The sequence below is a fragment of the Thamnophis sirtalis genome, unplaced genomic scaffold (genome assembly GCF_051295495.1).
Source record: "Thamnophis sirtalis isolate CommonGarterSnake01/CBP01778 unplaced genomic scaffold, rThaSir2_p1.2 scaffold_1, whole genome shotgun sequence".
NCBI lineage: Eukaryota > Metazoa > Chordata > Lepidosauria > Squamata > Natricidae > Thamnophis > Thamnophis sirtalis.
The window spans coordinates 6,399,851-6,419,537 of NW_028261381.1; the positions used below are offsets into that span (position 1 = coordinate 6,399,851).

The window sequence follows — 19,687 nt, forward strand, 5'->3', positions numbered from 1 at the left end:
CCGCGCAAGCCTCAAATCCGCCTCTCGCCAGGCAGACACACTCTCTCCAAACGGAGCCTCCCGCTCGCCTCTTCTCCGCCGGCGCCAGGTGGGTTTTGCGCGGCTTCCTGGAAGAGGCACCGCCGCGCTTGCTTCGCAAGATGGGGAACCGCCGGCGGCTGTTGCTGATTTCCAACTCCACCCGCCACGGAGGGGGCTATCTAGACCACTGCCAGGACCAGATCCAGAGCTTCCTGGGGACGTAAGTTTACACCAGAGGCAGAGAGAAGGGGCGCTGCGCCTCCAGGTGGACCATCCGAGGGTCGCGGCTTTGCTGTGCCTCGACTTCTCCTTTAAATTGCTGGTTGTTACGTCCTGCCTCCTTTTCAAAGTGAAAGATTTGCAAAACTACTCCTTTTTTAAAAAAAATTATTTTAAACACATCAACAAAAACAAACACATGACTTAAAACAACATAGGAACAAGAAGTTCCATCATACATCATACAGCAGTTCCGTATCGGTTTCTTTGCAGTTAAGTGTTTTCCCTCCTACACATTTCTATCTTTCGTTCATAATCTCCTTATTCGTTATCCATTTTTATGTACAATTCTATATTTATTTATACTTAGCTATTTATAACAAAATATTGTTTACCTATATTGTGCTTTACATTCTTACTGTCATTTATTCTCTTACATACAATTCTAGGTATACATTCACATAGTTATTCTTTTTCTTTGCCATTCTTATATCTTTGTTATTCCATTTAAAAGGTTATAATATACAGTTTGGGTTGCTTTGTTTACCATCCCTAGCGCCTGTTGTAACACCACCTTATTTTCCCTTTCTTTTCTCCCTCCCTTCCTTCTCTACTTCCTTCCTTCCTCCTCTCCTTCCCCTTCCTTCTTCCCTTACCTCTCCCCTACTCCTACCCTCTCCCCCTTCCTACCATCTCTCTTTCTCTCCCTTCCACCTACCTCTCCTTACCTCTTTCTTCTTCCCTTACCTCTCCTCCATTCTTCCCCTTCCTTTCCTACTATCTCTCCTTCGCTTTCTCTCCCTTCCACCCTCCTCTCCTTTCCCTTCCTTCTTCCCTCCCTTCTCTACTTCCTTCCTCCTCTCCTTCTCCTTCCTTCTTCCCTTACCTCTCCCCAACTCTTACCCTCTCTCTTCCCCTTCCTACCATCTCTCCTTCTCTTTCTCTCCCTTCCACCTACCTCTCCTTACCTCTTTCTTCTTCCCTTACCTCTCCTCCATTCTTCCCCTTCCTTTCCTACTATCTCTCCTTCACTTTCTCTCCCTTCCACCCTCCTCTCCTTTCCCTTCCTTCTTCCCTCCCTTCTCTACTTCCTTCCTCCTCTCCTTCTCCTTCCTTCTTCCCTTACCTCTCCCAACTCTTACCCTCTCTCTTCCCCTTCCTACCATCTCTCCTTCTCTTTCTCTCCTTTCCACCTACCTCTCCTTACCTCTTTCTTCTTCCCTTACCTCTCCTCCATTCTTCCTCTTCCTTTCCTACTATCTCTCCTTCTCTTTCTCTCCCTTCCACCCTCTTCTCCTTTCCCTTCCTTCTTCCCTCCCTTCTCTACTTCCTTCCTCCTCTCCTTCTCCTTCCTTCTTCCCTTACCTCTCCCCTACTCCTACCCTCTCCCCCTTCCTACCATCTCTCTTTCTCTCCCTTCCACCTACCTCTCCTTACCTCTTTCTTCTTCCCTTACCTCTCCTCCATTCTTCCCCTTCCTTTCCTACTATCTCTCCTTCGCTTTCTCTCCCTTCCACCCTCCTCTCCTTTCCCTTCCTTCTTCCCTCCCTTCTCTACTTCCTTCCTCCTCTCCTTCTCCTTCCTTCTTCCCTTACCTCTCCCCAACTCTTACCCTCTCTCTTCCCCTTCCTACCATCTCTCCTTCTCTTTCTCTCCCTTCCACCTACCTCTCCTTACCTCTTTCTTCTTCCCTTACCTCTCCTCCATTCTTCCCCTTCCTTTCCTACTATCTCTCCTTCACTTTCTCTCCCTTCCACCCTCCTCTCCTTTCCCTTCCTTCTTCCCTCCCTTCTCTACTTCCTTCCTCCTCTCCTTCTCCTTCCTTCTTCCCTTACCTCTCCCCAACTCTTACCCTCTCTCTTCCCCTTCCTACCATCTCTCCTTCTCTTTCTCTCCTTTCCACCTACCTCTCCTTACCTCTTTCTTCTTCCCTTACCTCTCCTCCATTCTTCCTCTTCCTTTCCTACTATCTCTCCTTCTCTTTCTCTCCCTTCCACCCTCTTCTCCTTTCCCTTCCTTCTTCCCTCCCTTCTCTACTTCCTTCCTCCTCTCCTTCTCCTTCCTTCTTCCCTTACCTCTCCCCTACTCCTACCCTCTCTCTTCCCCTTCCTAGCCCTCTCTCCTTCTCTTTCTCTCCCTTCCTCCCGCCTCTCCCTCTCTTTCTCTCCCTTCCACCCACCTCTCCTTACCTCTTTCTTCTTCCCTTACCTCTCCTCCACTCTTCCTCTTCCTTTCCTACTATCTCTCCTTCTCTTTCTCTCCCTTCATTCTTCCCTCCCTTCTCTACTTCCTTCCTCCTCTCCTTCCCCTTCTTTCTTCCCTTACCTCTCCCCTACTCCTACCCTCTCTCTTCCCCTTCCTATCATCTCTCCTTCTCTTTCTCTCCCTTCCACCCACCTCTCCTTACCTCTTTCTTCTTCCCTTACCTCTCCTCCATTCTTCCTCTTCCTTTCCTACTATCTCTCCTTCTCTTTCTCTCCCTTCCACCCTCCTCTCCTTTCCCTTCCTTCTTCCCTCCCTTCTCTACTTCCTTCCTCCTCTCCTTCTCCTTCCTTCTTCCCTTACCTCTCCCCTACTCCTACCCTCTCTCTTCCCCTTCCTAGCCCTCTCTCCTTCTCTTTCTCTCCCTTCCTCCCTCCTCTCCTTCTCTTTCTCTCCCTTCCACCCACGTCTCCTTACCTCTTTCTTCTTCCCTTACCTCTCCTCCACTCTTCCTCTTCCTTTCCTACTATCTCTCCTTCTCTTTCTCTCCCTCCATTCTTCCCTCCCTTCTCTACTTCCTTCCTCCTCTCCTTCCCTTTCCTTCTTCCCTTACCTCTCCCCTACTCCTACCCTCTCTCTTCCCCTTCCTACCCCCTCTCCTTCTGCAAAACTACTTCTATGCTACCCCCGAACAGGAATCAAGTTACCTGCTGTTATTGTTGTTACCAAAATGAAGCCAATTAAAGGAGAAAGCCCTGTAATGAGAAAACTATTTAACATTGGATATAATACTATTTATATAGGATTGGCATGTAAATTATAAATAACAAACGGCTTGGTCGCATCAAAGAGTGTTTCTTGAGAACCGATTATGGAAAAAGAATGTTTCTTACGGGGAAATAGATAAATCGTTTGCTTTTTCAGGGTCTATCTGTTTTAAAAAAAATCTGTGTTCAGCTTGCCTTAATAGGCCCCTTCGCTGGGTTCTTGCTTTAAAGTACTAAGTAAAGGTCAGAATGATGGGGAGAGGCACTTTCATATTGTTTTACTTTTTAGGGTAAGATGAGATATTGCCCAATCCTAAACTTTTCCTTGTTTGTCATGAAATTGTTTCTCCTAGGCAGGTGAGGAAAATTCTGTTTGTTCCCTATGCTCTTCATGACCACACTGCTTATGCTACACTGGCAAGGGAGAAGCTGGAAAGTTTAGGTAAGTCACACCTGTTCCTTGATTCACATGGAAGATGGATGGGTGACCTCTTTCCTCCAAGGCTCTAAATTGGAGGATATCCAATATTTTTTACAGAAGTATACAGTTTATGTAGCCCTTAAGCCATCTAGTGTGGCTTGCAAAATGCCTAATAATTCTATACAGTTTGTAAACCCAGACAGAAGTTAAAACAAAAAATGCTTAAGTGCTGGCTAAAGAACTACATTCTTCTCAGTAGAGCCTTGTGCCAAAGCTTGTGCTATAGCCTTGTGCCAAAGTGCAAACTTTATCTACTTGTCTATGTTTTACTTAACTGATACAGGCTGAATGAAAAAACACATGTGGAGGAGCTGCAGAGAAAGAGTCAGCTGCTCCTGAAAACACTTAGGGTATTCTCTTCCCCTGAAATCAAGTTCTCTTGCTATTCCAAACAGAGGTTTCCTTGTCACAATCACTCCTTGACTAGCCTTTTTTTTTGTTTTTTTAAAAACTCTTCCGCTGTTTTCAATATATATTGGATATAAAAAGTCTTACACATTCCTGTTAAAGTGCCAGGTTTTTTGAGATGTAAAAAACAAACCAAAATAAATCACTTAATTTAATTGTACATCTGACATGTTACAGGAATGGTGGGGGAAAAACCTGAAGTTATTTATCTTGATCTGATTCTTTTTACATCTCAAAAACCTTGTATTTAAACAGAAATGTGTAGACTTTTTATATTTTTTTATATTATGAGTTTGACACCCGTGTTCTATAGCAGCAATAGCAATAGCAGTGGACTTATATACCGCTTCATAGGCCTTTCAGGCCTCTCTAAGCGGTTTACAGAGAGTCAGCATATTGCCCCCAACAATCTGGGTCCTCATTTTACCCACCTCGGAAGGATGGAAGGCTGAGTCAACCCTGAGCCGGTGAGATTTGAACCGCTGACCTGCTGATCTAGCAGTAGCCTGCAGTGCTGCATTTAACCACTGCGCCACCTTGGCTCATTGGTTCTAGATGGTCATAGCAACAATATTCCAGGCTATTTAGCACACTTTCTTCAGCTTGCTGTTTTTTTGTACAGGTATGAAACTTGCTCCAAAGACCACCATTTCCTGATAGATCTTTTGATCATGAATTCATTATAGTGTCTCTGAGCCACAGAACGTCTTGCTTTCAAATTCTGTTACGCTGCACATTGTCTCCTCCTGATTTATATGTAGCTTCTTGTCTTTTTCTTAGGCTACGGACTAGACAGTATCCATGAATCAAGCGATCCAAGAGAAGCTGTAAACAATGCCGAGGCAATATTCATTGGTAAATATTAACCTCTTGAAATAATGTGCCCAAATTATCTTCTTGATAAGCCTGTGTTAAGGTACAAAAAGGCAAAGGTAGTAGGATAGGAAAGAGACATAAAGTATTTCTGCTCTTTAAGTGTTATAGCAGAAACATCGACTTTTCAGAATGCTTCAGAAGTCCTTAACATTGGTTTTTAGTTCATGTGTATCTGCAAGACAGTGCTTTGGTGCAAGTCTAATTTGAATCTTTCTTTGATAAGCTTCCATCGGTTACTTTTTATCCTGCCCTCAGGTGCTTTGGAGAATAGGCTGACTCCCTTCTGGCAGTGACCAAAAACGCCATGTATGATTTAACTTAGTGGGATTTACTTCTGGGTAGAAGAACATGTGTAGGATGTATTGTATATTGGGAACCAAATAACAAAAGGAATAAACTTGATCAAACAGTACTTTCTCTTTCTGTAGGTGGTGGCAACACTTTTCGTCTTTTGAAAGCTCTTTACGACAATGATTTGATACGGCCAATCAGAAAACGGGTTCTTGAGGTAGTATAAGTCAGTAGTTAAGTAATTCTGAAACAAACTTTTGGTACTTGTTCAGAAATTGTAGCTATATTAAAAAAGATGCTGTGTTAAGCTCTCTAAGGAGTCCATTCTGAGTCTCTTATTCTTTGTAAATATTATGTTGTTTTTTTTCTGAGTTAAGCATCCAGAGGTAATTATTCCATGTATTCCTCAATTTCCCAGGGAATGTTCAAGATGGCTTATCCAAGCTGTATGCTGATGAGATTCTGCTCTCTTAGGGCTTAGCTGGAGATCATGTACCCTGAATGACACTGGGTATTACATTGGAATGAGGGCATGGAAGTGCCACTAATCCAGTGGTGGGTTTCAAAAATTGTTCGAACCTACTCTGTGGGTGTGGCCTCCTTTGTGGGAGTGGCTTACCACCCATGTGGCAGGATGGGAGTGGCTTGCCGCCCATGTGACCGGATATGATGATGCCGACGACACTTGTCAGAACCACCTTCAATTACCTCTCACACAGCACTGGCATGCATAAGAATATGATGTAAACTTGATTTTTAAAAGGCATCTTTGGTTTGCGTTAAAACAACTTCAACACACGCCATGTTCTGATTGCACCACAAACGCAGTAGTCATCTTTGCCTTTCACAGAGGCACTGAGTTTTATAAATAGGAGCAGGATAGTGTAGAATAATCATATCCAAGGACCAGTGGTGGGTTTCAAAAAATTTCGGAACCTCTTCTGTAGGTGTGGCCTGCTTTCTGGGTCCACTGGTGGAACCTCTTCTAACCGGTTCGGTAGATTTGACGAACCGGTTCTACCGAATACATCATATTCTTCTGCATGCCAGTGCTGTGTGTGAGGTAATTTAAGGTGGTTCTGACAAGTGTCGTCGGCATCTTCATATCCGGTCACATGGGCGGCAAGCCACTCCCATCCGGTCACATGGGTGGCAAGCCACTCCCACAAAGGAGGCCACACCCACAGAGTAGGTTCGAACAATTTTTGAAACTCACCACTGACAGAGAGATACAGAAGACTAATTCTTTGCTAAGATACAAGGGATCACTTGGACTGTTGCAGCCCATATGAGCCAGACCTCGGCCAAAAGGGGTTAGGCAAGGAAGCAACGAATGAAAGCTGGCCTATCCCACTGGCTTTCCACCATTATAATAATACTGTATCCTATGTGATAACTTTGTTTCACCTTTCAAAACAGAGCATATTTTAGGAGAAGGGAATGTTAGTACACTTCATCGAATATGTTTATTTCTGCATGGTTTTCTCTCTTGCATAAATGCTATCCCTCAAGCCTAGATTCAACAGAACAAGACTTCAGCTACTGAAGCCGAAACTTTGCTTGCCACTGTGGGAGCAGTCTTTCCGAGGTTTAGGCAGTGGTGGGATTCAAATAATTTAACAACCGGTTCTCTGCCCTAATGATTTCTTCCAACAACCAGTTCACCAAACTGCTCAGAAAAGTAACAACTGGTTAACTTAAACAACAGTTGTTTTAAGTTTTCAATATGGTAAAAAGAGAAATTTGCAGGCAGAGTGCACTTCCTATGATTAGCTTTTCAGTTTTAAAAAAACCTAGACTTTAATTTCCATGCCAGTATTTTAAAATGGGGAAAACTGTGTTCTATATCCACTCGAGAGTGTCAAGTTCGAAGTGTGCTTTTGCTGTTGCAACCATTATCGCTTCTCAGCTTGCCAACAAACCAAGGGGCAGCGAAGGGTGAGATGGAATGTACACTCCAGATATCAAGGAGACAAGGCATGAGAGCCAAGGACACTTTGACAGGGGTTTGCCAAAGACTTTTTCTCATAACAATACAATGACTTTCAATTGGACAATGTGACCTGCACTAATAGAGGGAAGGAGAATCCTATACTTTAATTACGTGGGTTTGTGAGGGAATTAGCTAGATCTGGTTTTGCTCTCATCAGTGCTGAAATGATGTACTCAATAAAGTTTTGCATTCATTGGATTGGATGGTCTTGACCATGCCTGCTTTGGTTGGGTTCATCAGTCGGAACATTGACAGAAAGTATTCCTGCCTTCTCTACAGTCCTCTTACATACCCTCTTAATATCTACTCAATATTCCAGTATTTCTAGTAGGCTGCTGGGTAATACTAATGTGTTGTAATCCCACACATCTGGAGACCACTGTTTTGGGATAGTCTTCTGTACCTGTAATGATTCACATTACATGCTCAATTTAAGAGAGAGGTGGAATATTCAAGTCATTTTCAGATTTTTGAGTTCTAGTCAATTTTTATAAGCACTAAATGTTGTTCTATTATTGTGTTCCCTGTGTTTTTACAGGATGGTATCCCATACATTGGATCCAGTGCAGGAACCAACGTAGCAACCGTCAGCATCAACACAACTAATGATATGCCCATTGTGTATCCACCTTCTTTGACAGCTCTCCAATTGGTTCCTTTCAATATCAACCCACATTACTTGGACCCAGATGTTAATAGCACTCATATGGGAGTAAATATCCAGTCTCTTAACAGCTTTCTAGCACTTAATGTCAATGCTTAGCAAAGCATGAGGGAACTATATTATCTCCATGTTCTTTTGATGGCCATGAAAGCATTAATATTATTGGTGAAACCAAAGTCTTTGATTGAGATGGGAGGCATTAATGATTGAAAACAGATAACCATACATTAAACAACAGAAATTTGGTTTGCAGTCGTTAGGAAATGGAACTGAGAAACAGTGGGAAGTCCATTTATTATTATCTATATAAATACTATTTGGCATCTGAATTAACAATCCAAATCACAACTACCCTGCTGAATAGGCACAGTATACTAAGTTGTAACATACTTTGTCTAATTTTGGCTTAGCCAGAGTATAGCCAGTTGTGGGAAACCTGAGGACATCCAGAGGGATATTTGCCATGGACATGGGAGTGAGTATATGAAGGTACTTCGTATTTTAGGTGGAAGGAGGAGTTGAGTACTTAAAAAAGTCTAGGAAAACAAAAGTTTCCCCTCCCTCTTTTAAGTATACAAACTACAATGTAGGTTGTAATGTAAGATGATGTATCTATTTAAAAAACTAACTAGCTTTAGTGGAATCTGTGGATGGCGTCATAGTAATACTGTTAGTTCAAGGAGACATAACTGATATGGGAGTTTTGAGAACCAAACTGGAGCCCATGGAAGCTTACACAGGGGATGGCTTTATTTTTTTAACACCATTCTTTTGACATCACCCTTGCTTTTGAGCAGTGTTTCTCAACCTTGGCAACTTGAAGATGTCTGGACTTCAACTCCCAGAATTCCCCAGACAGCTTTGCTTTGCATCTTCAAGTTGCCAAGGTTGAGAAACACTGCTTTAGAGTTTTGTGATCTCTTCCTAATATCTGAAAGTGCTGCATTATTATTCTAGGAAACTCGTGAAAAAAGGATTATGCAGTACCACGAAGAACCAGATACACCTCCAGTATTAGTGAGTAATTCTTGGCGGGGGGGGTTGTTCCCTCCCATCTTGATTAATTTGATCATTCTAAATAATATATGCTAAAGCCAGATGCACTTTAAAATTGCCTATCCCTAAATTCTGGGTTTGGGTAAATATTGACCAAAAATATGAAGGGAATCATGAACCAGTGGTCTCTTTAGCTGCAACTCTGAATCCAGGTTCACAAGCAGCCTTCAATCTGCTAAACTGCAGATTTGTGGAATTTTACCTCTCCAAATTTAAATAGCAATAGCACTTAGACTTATACACTGCTTCACAGTGCTTTGCAGCCCTCTCTAAGCAGTTTACAGAGTTAGCACATTGCCCCCTAACAATCTGGGTCCTCATTTTACCGACTTTGGAAGGATTAAAAGTTAAGTCAACCTTGAGCGGTGAGAATCGAACTGCTGCAGTCAGCAGAATTAGCCTGCAATACTGCATTCTAATCATTATTCCACCACAGTGGAATAGAACTTGTCTTACAACGCTCCAAAACAAGTCCTTGTCCAAAACATAAATATTTAAAAATGTAGAAATTTGAATATGACTTGAGGTGTATGGCTTCATACTACATGCTAAATGTTAGCCTTCCATGAGCTAACTCCACCAAAGCCATAATTTATTTCTTTAATATTTTTTTTATTCTCACCACTCTGGTTTACAAAGAAGGATTTACGGTTCAATAGGTGGTCAGAGGTCTTTGGTAAACTTCAACCTTGCTTGTTTTCTTGTAGAGGTTTCCTTACCCAAACTAGGTAATCAGTGGTAGTCCTGCTGATTTTAATTTTAATTTTAATAGATTTGTATGCCACCCAATCCCGAAGGACTCTGGGCGGGTTACATAAAAACAATCAAAATATTAAAAAGATTAAAAACACAAAACAGTACAATTTAAAACAGGGAAAAAAAATACAACATGCACTCAGTTATAATGGGGCTGAAGTTCAGTCAAGCTCAACAGCCCCAGGCCTGTCGAAACAGCCAGGTCTTAACAGACTTACAGAAGGCCAGGAGAGTGGGGAGGGTCCGGATCTCAGGGGGTAGCTCATTCCAAAGGGCCGGGGAAGCAACAGAGAAGGCTCTTCCCCGGGGAGCCGCCAGATGGCATTGCGTAGCTGACGGTACCCGGAGAAGGCCCGCCCTGTGCCTTCAAGAGCCAAGGTGGCGCAGTGGTTAAATGCAGCACTGCAGGCTACTGCTAGATCAGCAGGTCAGCGGTTCAAATCTCACCGGCTCAGGGTTGACTCAGCCTTCCATCCTTCCGAGGTGGGTAAAATGAGGACCCAGATTGTTGGGGGCAATATGCCGACTCTCTGTAAACCGCTTAGAGAGGCCTGAAAGGCCTATGAAGCGGTATATAAGTCTACTGCTATTGTATTATTGTCTATTATTATCTTATTGGGCGCTGGGAGGTATGTTGCAGGAGGCGGTCATGCCTCATTACTAGTTTGGGTAATGAGAGCACCAAGGACCCCTTATTTCAAACCTGAGCTATAAATATTTTCCTTTATTGATATCAGTATGTTGTGTTTGGGGAAGCAAGCTACAGCTTAACACAATGTGGGAATTAATTCAAGGATGGCCAGTGACTTCCCCGTCTTTTCAACAAAGGCATTCCACAGTCCTATCAAGAGTGTGCAAGAGTCTACATGGGGCTACCCTTGAAAAGCGTTCAGAGACAACAGCTAGTCCAGAATGCGGCCGCGCGAGCGATATTGGGTGTACCGAGGTACACCCACGTTACACCTGTCCTCCGCGAGCTGCACTGGCTACCAATTGGTCTCCGAACGCAATTCAAGGTGTTGGTTATTACCTTTAAAGCCCTACATGGCTTAGGGCCAACGTACCTTCGAGACCGCCTACTGCCACATACCTCCCAGCGGCCAGTAAGATCCCACAGATTGGGCCTCCTTCAGATGCCGTCAGCCAGACAGTGTCGGCTGGCGGGCCCTCGGAGGAGAGCCTTCTCTGTGGCTGTTCTGACTCTTTGGAATCAGCTACCCCCAGAGATCCGGACCTCACCCACTCTCATGGCCTTCAGGAAAGCTGTTAAAACCTGGCTGTTCCGGCAGGCCTGGGGCTGTTGACCTCATTGTTGAGGTCCAGCCCCGATTAGAATGAATGCATGTGGTTTTGTGATTTTAAACTGTCTTTTTTTTTTCTTTTCTTCTTTTTTGTAAGCCGCCCGGAGTCCTTCGGGATTGGGCGGCATATAAATTTTAATAATAAATAATCAATAAATAAGTGGTTCAGATTGAGATACACTACATCCCAAGTAACGGCTGTGCTCCTGATCTTTCACAGAAAGAAGAATTAAACATTTCCGTTCACGTAGTTAATCTGGTCTTTTGAAAATTACAAGCGGACTGATTCTGAGCAGAGATTCAATCTGTGTCAAAATGTTCCAGATATGCGACACAAGTTTCTTTCTTGTTCACACCACATTCACTCAGTCAACGGTAGTCACAGACTTGATTGGCCCTGCCTGTACTTTTCAAGGTGCGTTTGCCTGTTGCTCCCCTATATTAAACAACGCACATTTTTTTTGTGCTTACCCATCAAGGGTTTACGTGAAGGATCGTTGTTGCTCGTGGAAGAAAACAAAGCTACCCTGCGAGGGGAAACTGGAGCTCGGCTATTTATGAGGTAAAAACGTGTTCTGTACTTTGGCTTCAAATCCAGAAACCAAGCATAATCTGAAAATAGCAATAGCAGTTAGACTTATATACCGCTTCATAGGGCTTTCAGCCCTCCCTAAGCGGTTTACAGAGTCAGCATATCACCCCCAACAACAATCTGGGTCCTCATTTCACCCACCTCGGAAGGATGGAAGGCTGAGTCAACCTTGAGCCGGTGAGATTTGAACCGCCGAACTGCAGAACTGCAGTCAGCTGAAGTAGCCTGCAGTGATGCACTCTAACCACTGCACCACCTCGGCTCTCAAAAGGCAGTCCAACACGTTTTGCTTTTATTTGTAATCTGAAACTGGCTCAATTTGCGAGTCTTGTTAGTGGAACTCATATAAATTCTCTGGCACGTGTCTTTCCATGGAGTAGCCCTCTTCATGCTTTACCTTTTCAGACAGTCTAAGCTGCATTTTATATGCAATATACAATAGCAGAGTTGGAAGGGACCTTGGAGGTCTTCTAGTCCAACCCCCTGCCTAGGCAGGAAACCCTATATCATTTCAGACAAATGGCTATCCAACATCTTCTTAAAGACTTCCAGTGTTGGGGCATTCACAACTTCTGGAGGCAACTTCTGTTCCACTGATTAATTGTTCTAATTGTCAGGAAATTTCTCTTCAGTTCTAAGTTGCTTCTCTCCTTGATTAGTTTCCACCCATTGGTTCTTGTTCTACCCTCAGGTGCCCTGGAGAATAGTTTGACTCCCTCTTCTTTGTGGCAACCCCTGAGATATTGGAACACTGCTATCATGTCTCCCCTAGTCCTTCTTTCTCTTAAACTAAACATACCCATTTCCTGCAACCGTTCTTCATGTTTTAGCCTCCAGTCCCCTAATCATCTTTGTTGCTCTTCTCTGCACTCTTTCTAGAGTCTCCACATCTTTTCTACATCATGGTGACCAAAACTGAATGCAATATTTCAAGTGTGGCCTTACCAAGGCATTATAAAGTGGTATTAACACATCAAGTGATCTTGATTCGATCCCTCTGTTTATGCAGCCTAGAACTGTGTTGGCTTTTTTGGCAGCTGCTGCACACGGCTGGCTCATATTTAAGTGGTTGTCCACTAGGACTCCAAGATCCCTCTCACAGTTTACTACTATTGAGGAAGGTACCACCTATACTGTACCAGTGCATTTCGTTTTTCTTGCCTAAATGTTGAACCTTACTCTTTTCACCACTGAATTTCATTTTATTAGATAGTGCCTAATGTTCAGGTTTGTCCAGATCCTTCTGTATCTTAAGCCTGTCTTCTGGAGTGTTGGCTATTCCTGCCAGCTTGGTGTCATCTGCAAATTTGATGAGTTCCCCATTTATTCCCTCATCCAAATAATTGATGAAGATGTTGAAGAGTACTGGGCCTAAAACACAGGCCACTTAATTCTAACGTGATACCAATTGCTAGAGGACTTGTGATAGGAATGTGTGCGTACAAGTGATAGAGGTTTTGTTTCCCCTAAACATTCTCCAGTAGTATGTAACAGGTGAATTGTCAGAAATGTCTATGAAACTAAAACAGAGCCTTGGGGTACTCCACTGTATACTTCCCTCCATCTTGCCTAAATGTAGAACATCTTGTTCATTGTTATCTGTGCCTAAAAGCATCCCACATTGGTAGATGTTAATAAGAGGATTTGCCCCCTCCTCATCTTTTCACTGAACCATTTAGAATCACTATTTCTTTCATTGTCCTTACTGTCCAGTCTTAACTGCTGGATTTCCATGTACATAAGAGTATTTGAGGAAAACCCAGAAACCTCTTAAGTGAAGTCACCACATAAAAGACTTCAGTAGCAGTTGAGATTTTTTTCTTAATCAGCCGTATTCACAGGCCCCTTAATTCTAACGCGATACCAATTGCTAGAGGACTTGTGACAGGAATGTGTGCGTACAAGTGATAGAGGTTTTGTTTCCCCTAAACATTCTCCAGTAGTATACAACAGGTGAATTGTCAGAAATGTCTATGAAACTAGCACTGATTTCCAACACTTTGGTCTTAAACTTGTCGTTCAAATGTTGTCTTTCTGTGCAGAGGAAGTGCCCCAACGGAACATGAGCATGGAACAGATTTCAGTTTCCTGTTAACCGGCTGCTTCAAGACAGTGTAATTATTTTTCCAAGAGGCCTTTCCTAGCCAGAATTGTGCTCCCTGAAATGGCTAGGGGAAAAAATTGGAAGGCCTGGGAATAGGCTGTCATACTGATCGCATCCTTCCACAGCTTAATGGCAGCCTTTTGCAATGGAAAAAAAATGAGTTCTGGAAAATACTAATAAAGAGTTATTCTAAATGAAGAGCTGCAATATTTTCCTTTTATCAAGCAAATATTTATGGACGGACAGGTTCCCCTTTCCGAGGCTATAGTGTTAGTGAGCCTCAAGTCTAGTGTTTCCCAAGCATAGCTTAAGACATTAACAGACTGGATAAAGGGCAGACTGGATAAATAAATAGTTCAGATTACAAGGGGCTTATTTTCAAGCCTACATCTGAGGATCTGAGAGGATTATTTTCCTAAAGTTTCAACTCCAGCTTGTTTCTTGGCTATTGTAACTTCCAAGCATTTTAAAGAGCTTAAATTAATCTCTGAATTGCAGCAGTCTGTAGTAACAATTCTGATATGTGAATGTATGTATGTATGTATGTATGTATGTATGTATGTATGTATGTATTTAGTGTCACAACCCCTGGTATGCCCAAATATGGGAGGAAGCAGACTGCTTCCATTCTCTATCGGCTCGTCACAAGAGACCATCACGACAGAAACCCAATATTTTTACTGTTGCCTTTGTTACATTTGTGTTGTATTTGTGCTGATAAATAAATAAAGGGAGACTAGTATAGATCTATTTCAAGCTATTTAGCTCTCATCAGCTAGCCATATCCTTACTGGGATTTGAACCTATGCTGTATACAAAGCCAACAGTAAAAATATTGGGTTTCTGTCGTGATGGTCTCTTGTGACGAGCTGATAGACAGAGAATGGAAGCAGTCTACTTCCTCCCATATTTGGGCATACCAGGGGTTGTGACACTAAATACATACCTACTTCCCTGGCTCAGCTGATAAGGAGGAGAACCTTGTGGCTTAGTGGTTAACACAACTGCTTAATATGTAATGCAGCACAGGTTCAAATCCCAGTAAGGGATATGGCTAGCTAATGAGAGCTAAATAGCTTGAAATAGATCTATACTAGTCTCCCTTTATTTATTTATCAGCACAAATACAATATATATATATATATATATATATATATATATATATATATATATATATATATATATATATATATATATATATATATATATATATATATATATATATATATATATATATATATATATATATATATATATATATATTTGTCAAGGACTAAATTGTCTCCTTGTTTAACAGATTGCAAGATAAGATTATTTTGGGATCATTGTTCGAAGAATTCATTTGCTAAGAAAGCAATAGAGGTCCAAGAGAAATGTCAACGGCTATTAAAAACAAAACTAAAACTAAATAAAAATGCCAATGCAGTAGAATTGCATTTGGGTTACTATGTAATGGTAATGTGCAAAGCTTATGTTGCAGTCCTGGAGTTCCTTAGAGATAGGCACATAAATGAGAATGGAATGTGTTTTTGAAAGGCACAATTTGATTTCCTGCCTAAAATTAGTATTTTCTGTCAGTTGCAGTGCTTTTACTCTCAAGGAGTCCATGAAAATAAACAGTAAAAACATACAAATTGTGTTTTCAAGGCAAGAGAAAGACTGCACTCATGCAGTCATGCTCCAATCACACCTCTGAACATGCTCAAAACTACAACCCTCTGAATTTATTTTCTCCAGGAGAATGAGGGGTATTGCCTATAAAGTCCATATGGACATCTGAATTCCGCCCATGAGGCTGTATCTGACTTGGGACAGTGTATTTTGGGAAATAGGAAACAATTCTATCATTCATTAGGAGACTAGTCATGGGTCCATTTTTTAAATTTAATTGGCTTCAAACCTTGTTATATACAAAGCTAATTTGACAATCATTTTATGTACAAAGTATGCAAGCATTTTAAAAAGTTTTAAATTACAAATCTGTAAATCCTACAAAGTGCAAATTTTAAAACATTTCTCACCATGCTGTACAGAAACCAGTTCACTGTTAGCTAATATACATACATACATACAAGCTTAAAATTATTAAACGTTATCATTGGAACATTAATACAAATAGAATATTATTTAATCTTAGAAGCACCAGAAATAAAAAGATATTGCACAAAAGATTGAGAGATAGGTTTTTTAAACTTTCCATGATGGCTGGGTGAAATTTAATTCTATCAAAACACTTCCATCTAAAATTTGAAGGCATTTTTGGCATTTGAAGTCAAGATTGCACTATTAGAATAATCAGCATTAGATTATCATTTGCCCTTATGTACAGAAGGCTTCGAGTTTTTACTTTTAAGTGTGATGTTTTAAACAAATGCAGAGGCACAGGTTAGGTGTCATGCTGAACTTCGTGAAAGGAAATTTATATGGTGCCTGCAGCACAATTTCCAAAGCCAGTTCTTAATTAATGGAGGAGAGTCTAAAACCCCAGCCTTTGGGGCACTTTCTCTCTCTCTCTCTCGTAGCATCAAATCAGGCAAACGTCATGCCTACTAATGTATGCATTTCTGATAGCAAAGTGGTGTTGGAAGCTTTAACAATGGAAGTTGTTTCTCTACAATTCATGACAACTGCAGACAATTTCCCTAAAGTGGGTTCGTTCTGCTTTAAGTCAGGGTTAGCAACCTGTGATGGTGAATTTCATTGGCATGTGAATAGTATAAATATCATGAATATCATGGATGTGCATAGATAGCGATACAGAAAGACCGACACTGGAATAACATGGAACACTGAGAAGTGACTCATCTAAACATAAGGACAAAACTGAGCAAATATTGAGACTGGGTGGTGGTGGTGGTGGTGTTTAAAAGCCTGATATAAATACTGAGAAATATTAACTTGATGCTATGTGCAATAGGCACCTTCAATCAGTCTCTTCCTTAATGCTTGTTTATAACCTATATTTCAGAAAACTCCCAAATAACCAACCAATTCTCCTTCGAGACAATTCCATCTATTCTAGCCACCATCCCAAGTCTGCTTGATTTCAGTAAAATATATAATAACTCTGTTAGCCTGAGCCTAACACTTTCAGTGTAGCCTTCAGAAATACAGCTGTGAAATGACTGGGTAAAGATGCTGAACTTTTTTTCCCCTTTTTTGCAAAGAAGATACCTTTTATCAAAGAAGATAAAACAGTGTATGTTCTCTTGAGTAACGCAGAAAAAGCAATATCAAGCATGACAGTTTCACTTTCCGAAAAGCAAACCTCTGTGCAAAATTTTAAACAAAGCACAACTGTACATTCTTAATGTGGACCTTCCATGCCATCTCTTCACCTTATAATGTTCCTGCACTTTTCTGATATTCAGATGTATGACACGGATAAGAAAACATTAAAAGGGTTCGGAATTCATATACTAAGGGTCTTTTTTCTAAAGATAGCCAAGGTAGCAAGCATCAGTCCAGGTAACAAATCCAATTCAAAGGCACCAGTGGGAACACTAGTCAGAAGAATACCACAGAAAGCAAATGTATAATTTTCAGATTTAAGTCCACAAATCAACCCATTCCTGCCATGTTCTGGTGCTAGGCATGTCTCCTTGGAAGCAGGGAGACAGTGCGACATGAGTGTTGCAGACACCTGTTTCCAACACTGTATTTGGACCAAGATAACACAGATGGGAGATTGATTAATTGATTCTAAGGCCCTCAACTTATATGCAATGGAACATCATCAATTCTGCAGTATCTTTGGAAGCAAAATGTGAATTTATATTATAGTGTTTTAGTACTCCATTGAATCTATTTTTAGCGTTGATTCCCTCAAAACAAGATTTTATAAAAAGCAAATATTAATTTGCATTATTTTTCGAGGTGATTCTCCGTTGTTTGAAGGAATGAAATCTGACATTTCATCTCATATATTTTTGTTACAACAGACATTAAATCCATTTTGAGCCAGTTTCCACACCCTAAAAGAAGTACATGAATAAATATATAAAATACAGTTATTAAAACAGGAATTAAAATTACTAAATTGTCAAAACTCTTCTTAGCCTTACATAGGAAAGAGCCCAGAAACCCTTTCAAGTCGATATTTTGCACGTCTTAAATAAATAAATAATCATAGCGCATATAGAAAGGACATTTGGATGGCTCCCACTACCTGATTTCAATTTTAAAAAAAACATTTAAAAAATGTGGTGACCCTACCCTTTTTGGATATAAAAATTTCATTTTTTAAAATTATAAATTATCTCCAAGAAATCAAAACGTTCTGTAGGCTCTGGTAAATAGCTGAGAAAGTTCTAGCAAGAGGCTTTTTGAAGCTCCTGTAAGAGAGCTTTATACAGAAAATATCCATTATTTTCCTGGAATGGAGGTCTTTGAATTGGCTCACCTGAAATCTCTCTGAAATTTTAAACACATTTCAAAATATACACATATCAAATATACAATTGCAAAATCATTAATATAATGCCCTACAATATCTTTACATGCAGTCCCATATTTAAGGATAGCATCTACATGCTTTTACAGAAATGGTTCATTCAGTCTGCAACATTGATTAATAATCCTTCAGTTTTTAAATTCTCATAACCCAACTTCACGTCAAAAACATCCAACACTTTGTGATTATCTTTGGTAATGCTAATGTTTTCTATTCCAACTTTCTCACACATCTTTTAACATATTTTGAAGTTCAGTCTTGTGTAACTTTCCTTTTCTTTCTCTTCCATCCAAACTATAAGATTGTGGAAAAAGTCAGGTCATCTTTCAGTAGAGCTCCTGATGACTTCATAGATACATCCATATCACCTCCTTTGCAACAATACAGAAATAGCTTGCAGTTCCCTTCTTCTGGCCTGTGCTTTCAACTTCCTTATTTACCTCACAACTCTGGAATTCCCACAAGCTCTTCCATCTATGTACCAAACAGTCCAGACTCTGCTTAAATTTAAGATTAACCCCAAATCTGTGCTTCTTGCGCCCACAATTATTTTACACTCAAGATTAGTAAAATATAAAAAAATTCCAGAACATTCTACATATGTCTCCTTAAACGTTAGTCCCGTTAACTTCAATTAGTCTTATCCAAGGGAAAGATTGATTCTTAGGCTATTGAAACATTATGTTTCTAAGCAGAATAAAAGATAATAATCTTTGAAGAAATAATAATGAAAATAAATGAATTTTGTATCAGTGATAAAGTCTGCAAAATTTCAACCCAAAATTAAGGATTAACTTCATATTTTCTTGTGTTTCCCTTGTAGTTCATCAACTTTTGAGCCTCAAAGGAACCAGGAGAAAGTTATAAATCCACCTCCATAAGATTTATATGGTACACTGGAATATTCATGTACTCTGCTCTTAATAGGCACGCAATTTTTCTTACAACGGTGAACATAAAATCATAAACATATATTATAACAAAAAGATGTTCTTTGCTTGGGGAATCATAAACATTCTCGCTCCAAGACTTTGCAAACAAGGCTAAAATTGCATCATTTTCCCATACACAATTGCCTCTATTTAACATCCAATTTGTTTACAAAAATAAACCCCCAGTTAGGATTACAATTCACACTGTGCAAAATAAAACCTGGAGAAATAAAGAGAAGATATATGTGTTATATTTGTAGAATCTCTTGTTTACATTTCCCAGCATCGAAATAATTCTTATAGTTAAGAAATGTTATTATACCATAACTCTGCAGGTGAAGATTTCTTCCCATTACAAAAATGACTTGCCATCAACAGCATAGTATGGTAGCTTTTTCAGATGTGTGAGATGAGATTCAATCATGTGCATATAGACTGGCCCTTAAAGAACCAAGCAAAACTGCTAAGCTACCATCTTCTGACCAAAAGAACTATCTAGCCCAGTGTTTTTCAACCTTGGCAACTTGAAGATGTCTGGACTTCAACTCCCAGAATTCCCCAGCCAGCATTC

General features: G+C 40.6%; 1 protein-coding gene across 1 annotated transcript; it reads left to right on the top strand.

Annotated features, from left to right (window-relative positions):
* The first annotated feature begins 9 nt into the window (after positions 1-9).
* LOC106553892 (alpha-aspartyl dipeptidase) lies at positions 10-13,929 on the top strand. The gene is made up of 8 exons (XM_087707015.1): positions 10-241; positions 3,563-3,651; positions 4,879-4,953; positions 5,403-5,482; positions 7,797-7,970; positions 8,880-8,939; positions 11,515-11,597; positions 13,670-13,929. The coding sequence occupies exons 1-8, from the start codon at positions 141-143 to the stop codon at positions 13,743-13,745; spliced, it is 738 nt and encodes a 245-aa protein (XP_087563141.1). The 5' UTR covers positions 10-140; the 3' UTR covers positions 13,746-13,929.
* The last annotated feature ends 5,758 nt before the right edge of the window (positions 13,930-19,687 follow it).

Excerpts from the sequence above, each read along its gene's own strand:
- LOC106553892 (XM_087707015.1), top strand. The coding sequence starts at position 141 with ATGGGGAACCGCCGGCGGCTGTTGCTGATTTCCAACTCCACCCGCCAC. Across the intron at positions 242-3,562 it reads ATCCAGAGCTTCCTGGGGAC|GCAGGTGAGGAAAATTCTGT; the intron begins GTAAGTTTACAC and ends TGTTTCTCCTAG. Across the intron at positions 5,483-7,796 it reads TCAGAAAACGGGTTCTTGAG|GATGGTATCCCATACATTGG; the intron begins GTAGTATAAGTC and ends GTGTTTTTACAG.